General features: G+C 36.0%; 1 protein-coding gene across 1 annotated transcript in view; it reads right to left on the reverse strand.

The window, feature by feature from the left end:
* LOC129237157 (integrin alpha-PS1) overlaps positions 1 to 12,906 on the reverse strand; it is a 141,318-nt gene that overhangs the window by 57,634 nt on the left and 70,778 nt on the right. The window contains 1 exon segment of the mRNA XM_054871658.1: positions 2,359 to 2,486. Within this exon segment, the coding sequence (XP_054727633.1) occupies positions 2,359 to 2,486 (128 nt within the window).

A 12,906-nucleotide genomic window follows, 5' to 3' on the forward strand; every position in this document is an offset into this window, starting at 1 on the left:
TTTTGTTATAAAAATTTTTTTTTTTTTTTTATTTTCTTTTCGTTTTTTTAATTTTTTTTCTACAAATGTTTTTTTGTTTTTTGTTTTTTTTTTTAATTTTCAATTTTTTTATACCGCTTTTTTAGGTAATTTAAGAAACCGATTTGTAATAAATTTGTCAGAATGAAATTAGATTAAATAAGATTAAAAAAAGATCTGAATAAATAACTTTTATAAAATTGTGGATGCGTTAAACATTTTTTTTCGACTAAATATTTCTTTGTTTAATAACTTTTTTTTAATTTTTTTCGTTTTTAGAAATTTTTTTTTGTAAAATTTTAAATTTTTTATTGAACATTTTTTTCAGATTTTTTTATACCGCATTTTTAGGTAATTTAAAAAACCGATTTATAATAAATTGGTGAGAATAAAATTAGATTAAATAAGATAAGAAATGCCTGAATAAAAAACTTTTATAAAATTGTGGTTATGCTAAAAATAATTTTATGTTTGTCAAAATTTTTTTGTTTTTTAATTAAAAAAGTATTTTTTTTTTAATTTTTTTTTTGTTTTTAAAAAGTTTTTTTAACAAAGAAAAACATTTCAGATTTTTTTATGCCGCTTTTTTAGGTAATTTAAGAATCCGATTTGGAATAATTTTGTAAGAATAAAATTAGATTAAATAAGATTAAGAAAAATCTGAATAAATAACTTTTATAAAATTGTGTATGGGTTAAACATTTTTTTTCGACTAAATATTTCTTTCTTTAATAACTTTTTTTAATTTTTTTTGTTTTTGCGAAATTTTTTTTGTAAAATTTAAAAATTTTTTATTGAACATTTTTTTCAGATTTTTTTATACCGCCTTTTTAGGTAATTTAAAAAACGGACTTATAATAAATTTGTGAGAATAAAATTAGATTAAATAAGATAAGAAATGCCTGAATAAAAAACTTTTATAAAATTGTGGATGTGGATTTTGTTCGTAAAATTTTTTATTTTTAAATTAAAAAAGTATTTTTTTTTTGTTTTCAAAAGTTTTTTTTAAAAAAGAAAAACATTTCAAATTTTTTTATGCCGCTGTTTGTGGTAATTTAAGAAACCGATTTAAGCAATTTTGTAAGAACAAAATTTGATTAAATAAAATAAAAAATATCTGAATAAATAACTTTTATGAAAGTCTTTTGCTAAACAATATTTTTATTTTTTGAAAAAAAAAAAATTTTTTTAATTAACTTTTTTTAAATTTTTTAAAGATTTTTTTATTTGTTTTATTCGAAGATATTAATAAAGTAAAAATATTATAATTAAATATAAATAAACTATGTATGTTTGTTAAAATTATAGTCATTTTTTAACAATTTTGTCTTTGAAATCAATAAAAACTAATTTCACACAAAAAGTTCTGGTGCTTTGAATAGGTAACACTTCATATCGTTCACCTGGTAAGTAGTCAAAACTTGGAAATATGTCGTGATGCTATTATTTTTCCCGTGAATACACTATAGAGGTGAAAAAAAAAATAATTCTGGGATATATTCAACCAAAATAAGAAAAAAATGCATAAAAAATGTATATCAAAGAAATCCCAACAAATAAGAACATCCCTAATGTATATAGAAATACTTATATAAATGTAAATTTAATAAATTATAATTAAGCACTGCTCCTTCAAATAAGCATAAATATTTTGTATAATACAATGCAAAAATTTTAGTCACAATGTTTAGGTTGTTTACTGTACAAGAAAAAATTTGGAAATATTTTTTAAAGCGCATAAGAAATAAAATTTACACAGTTAAAATTCAAGTAATTGGCAGAAATATTATTTACTGTCAATTAAAAAAAAACAGTTATTTACGAAAATTGGCGTCAAATCAGCTAACTACTTTTTTCTTAATAAGAGACAAAAAACTAACGCAGCACCCTTTGTACGGGGCGGGAGTTAGAATTATTTACAATCGTATAGACTACAGCAAATATTAATTATCGATTTTTTTTTTTAATTAGAAAGTTATAAAAATATTCAACAATTTTGAACTAAATTTTGGAATGAAAAATTTTCGGACAAATAACAAAACATTTCACTATGCGATAGTTCGAAAGAAATACAAAAACCTTCACCAGCTGACAGAATAGTTTTGAACATAAAAGTATTTTCATAACACACAAATAATTAAAAATAACTAAAATTTATCTGCTTAAAATAAACGTAAATTTTCGTTTAATTTTTGTAGTCACAATTAAGAATCAATTTTAATCGAAGAAACTATCTACGAAGCAGTTAAATAATTACGTAATTAAAAAAAAAACGATTTTCCAATATATATTTTTTTCTATTTGAAAAATTTCGTTACTTTTATGGGCCTCAAAACTTACATCTTCTTCCATCGGTTATGATTTGCTCACAATCGTTGAGAGTCTGCGTAATCGGACAGCGATAGAGTGCACCCGTTTGATTTGTACCAGGCTGGAGATTTTTATCCAAAGGAGCACCAACTAATAGCCTGTAAGGAGAAGGAGGAAAATATTATCACAGAGATATAATAAAATTTAATTTTAATTATCTACAGTACAAATTATCTTGAATTTTTGGAATTTGAAAAGTGGAACCAAGAAGCACCGAGAGATTTGGCAACTCCTAAAACACTCAGGCTAAAAGTGAAATTTTTGAAATTTGAAAAGTCGAGCCAAGAAACACCGAGAGATTTGGCAACTCCTAGAAACTCTACTCAGGCTAAAAAGCCCATTGTATTTAAAGTGCATGGAAAGTGAAAGGGTAGATAGTCAAGGAGGAAAGGAGAGAAGTAACAGGAGGAAAAAGATAAGATAGAATAGCGAAACAGAGGTGGCTAGACCTGTGAGAAGTTTCCAGGTTCTTTGGCAAATCTGAAAAAATATCTTCCAGTTTGAGAGAACGAATATTACTCAGTCTCATGACATCGAAATCCAAAATTCGCAGGCTTGCTCTAGCAAATGCAGGGCATGCAGAGAGAAAATGCTCATTGCTATTCGCCTCCTCTAATAATAATACCCCATCAATTTTTACCACGCACCGTCTGTCCGTCAAATATGACTTAGGCCATTAGAATGAAATTTCAAGCAAGCTACTACTGGGTTGCCCATATTCGACGGACCCATGTGTTTTTTTCTAAATCAAAGAAAAACACAATTTTTTTCATGTTGATGATAATAATCATTTTATTTGGTTCAAGTAGATTTGTTGACATCATTTTTTGAATTCTCTCAAATGGCCGCCTTGAGCCTGCACGGCGTATTGTGCCCGTTTTGCAGCATTTTCCATAGCTTTAGCTAACATTTCGGCTGGAATAGTGGATATTTCCTCACGAATGTTGTTCTTGAGCTCTTCTATGGTCTTTGGCTTATTAATATAAACCTTTGATTTTAAATATTCCCACAAGAAGAAGTCAGGTGGCGTTAAATCGGGCGAACGCGGTGGCCAGTCAAAATCGCTATTTTTCGACATCAAACGACGAGGAAACAATTTCTTCAAAAAATCGCGAGCTGGTCTTGTTGAAACCAGAACTGCGAATAATTGGCATCACAAAAGTGGTTATTATATCGCGATAACACTCATTCAATAAGAAATGAGCCTCATCGGACATGATGATTTTGTTCTTCTTGTTGAATGTAAATTTCAACAATTTGGGAGCGCTCGCGTGGCGTGTACTGTTCCATGGTAAAAATCTGCTTGGACTGACGCTTTCAACGCCGTATGTCATTAAGCGATCTCACGTCTCTGTCAAAAGATACAGGGTTGCCAGATGCGTCCGTCGAATATGGGCAACCCTGTATAACCTTTTTACTAGATCCTCGTGCGACACTTTGTCAAATGCCTTAGAGAAGTCAGTGTAAATGTAATCAACTTGGAGTCCTTTGGAAAACGGTGACCTACAGAATTCACTGAAAACAGCAAACTTAATACCATGGCTGTAGAGCGGCCAGTTAAAAAACCATGTTGCCTTGGGTGAATTAAAGACTTCATCTCAAAACAAATTTGTTAAAAATAATCTCAAGAGTGATTACCAACGCTGGACAATTCTCGAGTAGGATAGCTGGAAGACCCTCAGCATCTGTATTTGACGAAGTTTTGAGAGAAAGCATCCACTTGAAAATGTTATCAGATGAGTTGTCCAAAGGGATGAAAGGTCAATGGACGCTTAATCAACTGGCACATAGTTTGACATAAAAATGTCTGCAAATAAGTTAGCTGTTTCGGCAGGTGTACTCGTACTTGCAATTTTCATTCAACATCACCGAAGCTATTATGCTCGAATTGGACTTTTTACCTTTGATAAAATTCCAAAACGACTTTGGATTAGCTCTGATGTTCCGCTCAGTGCTAAGAATATAAATGACTGAAAATAGTTGAAATATTACGAATAAAAATAAAATTCATAATTCATAAAGTTCATATGGCTTCAGTGAGAGGAAAGCATCCAAGAGCCGCCAATAATTGCTTAGTCGATTAAAGCGCCATTTAAGCAGCAGAATTTGGTGAGGGCCTTAACTTAATTAAAAAATAAGCCGAAAAAAAACACTTGAGCCCTTTATTACTAATTTTAATTTATGTTAATTAGTGTTAAATTTCAATACTTGTCAACACCAAGGAGGAATGTGAACAGCGAAACCTTCAAGCCATCAATACCTTTTTATTCGTCTAAGCCGACACAGCCTACTTTATCTAATCATTGAATTTTCATTCTAGAATTTTAATCAAAAACACCACTCGTATCAGGAAACAATAATCAAATTGGTTAATAAAAGATGTTCACTACTGATATCCCACTAAGCTGATTAACCGAAATGTGTTAATGTAGTTTTAATCAAAACATACGAATCTTATGCTTTGCCTGAAACTATTTCTACATGGAGTCCCAGCAGGGAAAACCTAAACATAATTTTTAGAACAAAAATAAGAACTGCTAAAGTGGAATAAGTGATGCAGTAAAAATAGATAAAGAGAAAAAGATATGCAGTAAGGGACAATTGACAGATTCCCTGAAAGTCACAAGATGCTAAAGAGAAGAAATGTGCCATTCCACAAATCTTATTGAACTTACGCTGAATCTAGCTAATCTATACAAAATTACATGCAGAATTACCAAATATTTTAAAAAATTATTGGTTACGTGTAATGACAACGTCTAAGTAAACGACTGCCGTAGCCGAAGGGGTTGATGCGTGACTACCATTCGGGAGTGCATAGGTTCGCATCTCTGAACATGAAACACCAAATCATTCTTATACAATCCATTTTCCTTCCAGAGAGGACTTGGAAAATGGAAACTATGGGCACCAATATAGTATACTTTTGCTTGCCTGATCATTGCGGCTTATTCCAAGCCGAAATATTGAAAATCGCAGAAAGAATTTTAGCTCTAAATAGAGAAATTTTAATTTACTCCGATAGTCAGGCAGCTCTGAAATCGCTCTTACCATGTAAACATCCGTCTAAGACAGTAAAAGATGTGTTACAAATTATTTTTATTTCACATTTTTTCTCTGTAACTCTACTCTGGGTGGCGGGCCGCGGTACCATTGAAGGTGACTAACTATAAGGCAAATGAGTTCCAAACTACTCAGGACAAGGTTGACATACTCATGACCTTGGGAACATGTAAACTTTTAACAGACTTACACACCTGTTGTTACTGTTGCAAATTCCAACTGCAAACAGTCAAAAACCTGCGCTATCAGTAGACAAACGAGGCCCGAGTGGAACATAGGTCGCACTAAGAGTCTATTTAAATTAAGTAGGAAGGACTTAAGAATCGTAGTAGGCGTCCTATCTAATAGGAAGACATGCCAGTAGACTATGGGGGCCATCCAATGACTATTGCAGAAGCTGCCAGGATATATAAGAGGAAGAGAAAGTCGGACACAGGTGGCATCACTAGGGTCACCGTAACTGGTCTAGGTGCGTCGAAAGGCAGTCACTTTACTTAACCTAACCTAATCTAACATCAAATGCGGCCGCCCCTCGACCGGCAATGGCAAATTTCCGAGTGTATTTCTACCATCTAAAAGCTCATTATAAAAAAAAACATCTTCGGAGTCGGCTTCAAACTGTGGGTCTCTCCGTTTATGGAACAGCATCAAGAGGCACTCGTAGTGATTGATAAAGATATCGATAAACTCTAACAAGAATACAAAAGTTGGTTAAATAACGTCAGCTTGGAACTTCTTCTTCTCCTTGATGGACGTGATAACCGCTTTCGAGATTTTGGCCGAGTTTAATAAAGTTCTTTCTTTCGCCTACTAACCGGCTGAAACAGAACTGGTGCTGATCAGTAGGAGTAAGCTGAAAGAAAAGCTGTTGGTGACCACGATATAGAATCCCAGGAGTCTATAAAATAATTTGGCATGTACATTGATTCCAGACTAACATTCACGTAACATCTTACAGTTGATAGTGTGAAGGCGACAGAGCTTAACAACGCACTTATGGGTATGCGACCGAACATAGGAAGACCACAGAGTGCCAGGAGAAAAATTCGTGACGGACTCTATAATGTGGTACCTCTGCAGGTCAGTACAACAAGTGCGTTGAGACCCACATGTGCCCATAGGACGGTGTCAGACAATGCAATCTGCGTCATAACTAGCAAAAGGCCTATAAACATACGGGCAAATGAACAGAAGAGGTTGTACTGCTCGCAAGTTCCCAAGCCGACAGAGGAACTCCAATAAGCAGAACGGTCTACCTCGATGGTTGAATGGCAATCAAAATGCAAGCAGGCACCAAAAAGCCAGTGGACGCATATGTTGATCCTACGGAGTAACGAGTGGATCTGTCGAAAACACAGAGACAATGATTTTTTCCTGATGCAAATTTTAAGCGGACACGGATGCTTGTAAAGATATTTGCATCGCCTAGACTTGGCTGGTAGTCCTTATTGCTTAAAATACTTGGATGAAGAGGAGACGGTCGAACATGTGGCCTTCTATTGTAGCAGATTCGTTAAGGAATGCGATGACCTAGCAAGAGCAACTGGTGTGTTTCTGACGCCCAATAACCTAGTTCCATAAATGCTTGAGTTGAATGGAAAGTGGATGGTGGTGCAAGCTTCTGCAACACGAATTATCGTGGAACTTCGCAACATTGATAGGAGGCGAAGGAATGATGCTAGACGAACGTAGCAGTAAGAACAGCTGTCGTATTGTTAAAATGCAGCAATATGAAAAGAAGACGAATGTAACTGATGATTCAGCCTATTGCTCACTACATCTTACAGACGTAATTACCAAGTCGGTATCTCTATAGGATGAACCGTCAGACTTAAGCGGTTTTTAGTGGTGTTAAGGTCTCACACTGACTAAGGTTTTCGACTGCTTTTACACATCGTAAAAAAAATCGAGAGGCACGCCACAAATATGAGGGGATTTTCGCCCAAATCGAAGTGTACGCGCCAATTACTTATTTTATAATTTATCTAATCAAAGCGAAAGTGGTCTTTTTATAATGTTCCTGCTATGTTGCCTCGAAGCGGTTCCCTCATAATAAATATTACATCAAAGCTGGCTATGATTCGAATTCGAATCTGCACACTCCCACAACCCATTCGGCCCCGGCGGCCGCCGTTTTGATTGCCACTTGAAATGTGATCTCCCTCCGCAAGTGAACCTTTAATGACTTATGATGCAACAGTTTGATACCGGTACATTTTCCTACTGGGATGCAATAAAATCCATGTAAGCGATGCATACCAAAGTTCGAATGCAAACAATATTTAAAATGTATGCTTCGAAATGCCGCATTACCAAAATTAATTAGATTCTTTGCTTCACTAGAATTCAGCACAAAATGTAGTCAAACAAGTTTTCTTACGTCCCTTTGCACTTCAACAAGAAATTTAATCTGATACCCCGATACAGATATCGATGTAGTGACAACAAAGACTATTTGCTCGAGTAGTGGAGTGTAAATAGTTGATTCATTTTACTTTTATCGCGGCAATGTGCCAGGTGAATGAACAGAATAACAGCGGACACCTGATAGTAGTCGTCGAGTTATGTAGATAAATAAATGGGACCGTTTGATAAAATGACTTAAGACGACTTAGCACTTTTCGACTGCCAAGCGCAGTATCGCTGAGGGGAAATGCAATAATTGAGCTTTTAATTATGCTGAGAGTTTCCATAAGAATCTGACTTCATAAGAGGTGATTTGAGTTGAAATTTTGCTTTTTAAAATCAGCATAAATTGACTCTAAAAGGAAGAGTTGCTAAAGTCAGTTAAGTGGTTTGGCCTCAAGTCCATAGATATGCGAGAGTATAGAAAAGTATATGATGGCTTTACATGAAAAACAACAACAGAGTGCGCGCAATCGTGAAACTCTAGCGCACAATCAACTGGTGGCGCACAGTCAACTGCCTCAATCAGGTGTAAAATCGCCAGTTTTCCACTAGGCGTACCCGGTAAGGTAACTTCAAAATATTACTGCGCTGCGCATGCGTGATGTTTTCTGTTTTTTTTTCTCAGTATGCAATGCAACACGCTTTCAACACAAACACATCTGCGAGTAGCTGTTGGTTGTATGCTGATAAGCAGCTGATGCAGTTTTCAATGAAAAGTGTGGTAAAATTTTCTGGCGTACATCAAAAATGACACTTTATGAGCCAAAGCTCAGCAGCTGAGTGGTGGACAAGCCGCATATGATTTTTTTTGTTAGTTTTTTTTTTTTTAATGTTATCGTAAATACAGCTATGCATAACTCGTCGTCTGCCCGTCATTATCTGTCAAGCAGAATTTCGTCATTACTTTTGCCGTGCCACATAAGCGTTGGCTCACAAGTGGCTCCAGTCAATGCCCGATAGGCTGTGCTACATAATTTTTAATGCGTCTGCGTTGAGGCGTCAACGTTTGTTTGCAGTGGAAATTAACATTTTGACTTGACAACAAACTACGAAAGCAAAAAAAACAAAAATGAAAAAAAAAATAGATACATATTTTAAAAGCAATGAAATATAGTTTTTAATAACTTTTATTGCCATTCATTTTCCTTTGAAACGGTATTTACTTACGCAGCTAATTTTGACAGTGGGCTACAGTGAGGGACTTGGCAAGTGATTTCGGTGCAATAAACTCATTCACTACACACACACACATATACATAAATAAATATGCATGAGTAAGTGTACAAAATAAGTAAATATGAAATACTTCATTCACTTGGATATCATTTCCCACCCCGCGCTCTCAATGCCGACCGCAGCACTTTACGCGCTGCTACCGTCGCCATTGCCCAATAAATGAATTTCGTATTCGGATGATTTCAAGTGGCTCGAAAGCCAATTAAAAATTATGAGCCACAATCGTTACAAATTGGTTTTGGGGGTCTCTTAATGAAAACAAAAAAAAAAAAAACAAAGAAAAAAAACAAAATCCACAAAAGTGCAAGAGCTGCACAACGCCGCAGCTTACATTGGCTGCATTCCATCAACCCTTCGATTTGCCCCTTTTTCTTGCAGTACTAGGTGTGGCTATTAAATAACGAGATTGTCTCTGCTATAAGCACCAGCTTAGAGAATGCGGGAGATTGCGCGCAGCGTGGCATTGCCATTTGGCTCTCAATGAATTTGATAGAATCAGCTGTTGTGATGTAGTAAATGCAGATTTTTGGTATGGGAATAAGTTTCTGGCCTCTTAAAAGAGGTGTGGATGATACCTGTAATACTATTTTTGTGTTCGCTCGTTCGCTCTAGTAATATACTGGAAGAGGGATATCGAGAGACGTATGGTGACGTGTGAGATGGTTCTTGAACGACAGAAAAGAAAAGGTTTTCTGCATCGCACCGTCACTGGGAATGAAAAATGGATCTATTATGATAACCCTAGGCATAGAAAATGGTTGAGCCTGCCAGATGAACCAAGTCCATCGGCAACGAAAAAAAAAGTCATGCTTCAAAGGTGATGTTGTCCATCTGGTGGGATTAGTGGAATCAGAAGAGTGTCATCTATTATAAGCTCCTTAAACCATTTGAAACCATCACTGGCGATCATATTGCGTTTAAATCGAATGCGATCAGTCAAAGAAAAGCGGCCGGAATGGGTCGATGGACACGATAAACAGATTTTGCTGCATGACAACGCCAGGCCACACGTTGCTAAATCGGTCCAGAAATATTTAGAGGGACTGAATTGGGAAATATTGCTCCACCCGCTGTATTCCCTAGACATTGCGGCTTCGGATTACCATCTGTTCCGATCAATGCAGTCAGCCCTTATTGGAGAGCGAACTGGTTCAATGAATAGATCAAATCGAAAATCTCGAAATCTCTCAGAGGAATCCGTAAAGTTGGAGTAAAGTTTTAGCTTCCAATAGCGCATACTTCACATAATCTCATGTATTATTTAATTGTTTAAATAATTCGCAACTTTGGCTAAGAAAGGACAGAAACTTATTCCCATACCCATAAAATTTGTTTTTTGATAGATCTCTCAGCTTCTGGGGTTGATTTGTGGAAAACCGCACGGCTGATAGATGGTTCGTCATCCTCGCGGCCGTGTTCCTCAAAGAGTGAAACTTCCGCCTTAGATAGCACCGCGAGGTGGTGTTTGTCCAACTTTCCTGTTTCCTGTCCTTTTGTTGTTGTTGTTTTTTTCTTTTTTATTTGCTTTTATAATCATCTTGTTCTTCCAAAACAAACTCAGCAGCCTTTAGATTTTGTGGAGATCTTAATAGGTCCGCCGCACTAGCGCCACTTGTCGCGGTAAGGTCACCGTTACTCTTCGATTTGGCCCGGAGTTGAAGAGTTAATACGGTGGAATTAACCTCCTAGCTGCAAATCATCCAATGGACACGGTAACGCATAATACCCTGTATTATTAGATGACAGCTCTTGGTCATCATATTCAAATGGCATCAGATATCTGGGTGAGTCATCGCCCTATGTATTTTGAGGCAAAGATAAATCGTTCTATAAAAGTCGTATTGAAATATTAGAGCGGCCCTGTAGTATGGGCGTTGTTCTTGATGGAAATTAAGTTGATGAATAAAGCTAATTTCAAACAAAAAAAGACGTGTTTTCTTTGTTAGGCCCGGGACTTTTCAGCCCATGTGTTAGAAGTTCGAAAACACGTTCAAAGGTAGAGATACTCAAGACGGCATAACTTTTACAAATGTCAAGCAATGTCTATAACATTTTGAGAGGTATCTTGATCACAGATGTGGAAAACTTACAAAACAAAAAAAAAACAGAATTCGAATCATTTGACTTAGAGCGTCACCTGGCGGTTGCTCGGGGTTTTTTATCAAGGTGATTAATGATCAAGGCGATATATCCGCCATGTTCCTATTGACTGCGCACTTCAAAAATTTAATGAGATCTCGAGCTCTATTTCGCCTTTTTTCTGTCAACTTTTTGTTATCAGAGAAGAAATTTTATGAATTTGTAAGCTCTTTTTTTTAATCCACATAATAACTTTTTAATTTAAGCTCAAAGGCCAGTAGCTTTAAGATGTCAGTAAAAACTAGTATTATGTCTTACACTTGAAATAAATGAATTGAAATGAAAATGGCTAAGTCTGAACTCAGAATAAAATATCTTTCAGCAACAGTCTCGTTATTTAATAGCCACCCCTCGCACTCATAGCTTCTAGACTAACATTTCTTTGCTTTACTTGCGCGAGAGGAGCCATTTATGCTCACTTTGTTTTTTCGTGGTTTCTGCAGTCTGTTAAACTGAGAAATGCTGCGCTGCATTTTGTACTTATGGTAATTAGCATAATTCATTGTTCAAGTGCGAAAGTATTTTTGGTTTTTTTCATTTCTCTTTTTCAGACGAAATTAAACTGCTAGTGTTTTACCAGCTGCTTTTTGAAGTTTTATTGCATTTCTGCTTTTATTTCTTTGTACAATAATGAACTTTTCGCTTCGAATGCTTCGCATTATTTTGTCTAAGTGGAAATTATTGCTAATGTAATAACTGTGAGTGACACTTAAGTAGTACTTGGCATTAGCGGGAAAATTCGAGTGCGTAGATAAAGGGCGTTTGTAGTAATTTATATAAATTTAGATGGGAGTCTATTTTCTTCCATTTCAGAAGGGAGATAATTTGTTGAGTACTGAATCGAGAATTGAATTTTATTCAGTTTCATAGCGAAACTGCGAGTGATACGAAAGGAAACTAAAGGCTTTGAGACTTACTTATGTATGCATTTTCTATACATAGTTGTTGTTGTAGCAGTTCATAAAGCCGAGTTAAGCCTGGTGAAGTTAACGGTCTTCGTCGTCTATCACATCTGGTGATAGACCCAAAAAAACAAGCTGATTTGGCAGAAAGGATTCAAATGGAGAGGAGTGTTAATTGAGTGGGCTTAGGAGGTGGGTGCGAGGGTTTAGTTGGTCGTTAGTGCTGTTGAGTTTATCGGGGTCGATTCTAGATAAGTAGGCGTTGAACCTGCTAAAATATTTGGCCAGCACTTGTACCAAGATGACGTGGTTCTCACGGAGCAGCTGAAACTCTACGTCTGCGAAGTGTGCTGGTTGGACCCCAATGACGCCATTCGGGTTTCGGGAGCTTAGGAAAGTGGTAAGAGTCTCTCGATGAATGCCGTTTACTATATATAGCCTAACCTGTTAAAATAGTTTGAATGCAGTTAGTCAAGGTGGATACAAAGGGAAAGAGGCGTTAGACGATTGAGTTTAGGTGGGCACGTGAATGCATCGCTAGTGTTTTGGAGTACATCGAAGTCGATTCTGGATAGGTAAGAGTTAAATATCCTGCTACAATGTCTTGAACGCTGTTATGCCAAGATGACGCAGTTCTCGCGAAGCAGCTGGAGCTCTGCGTCTGCGATGGGAAGTGGTGGTTGGACTTCAAGGAAGGGCGTTCGAGTGGCGTAAGTTTAAGAAGGTCGAAGGTAGTAAGTGTCTGCCGATAAATGCCGCTTATAGCCTG

Source organism: Anastrepha obliqua, chromosome 2 (genome assembly GCF_027943255.1).
Source record: "Anastrepha obliqua isolate idAnaObli1 chromosome 2, idAnaObli1_1.0, whole genome shotgun sequence".
Classification (NCBI taxonomy): domain Eukaryota; kingdom Metazoa; phylum Arthropoda; class Insecta; order Diptera; family Tephritidae; genus Anastrepha; species Anastrepha obliqua.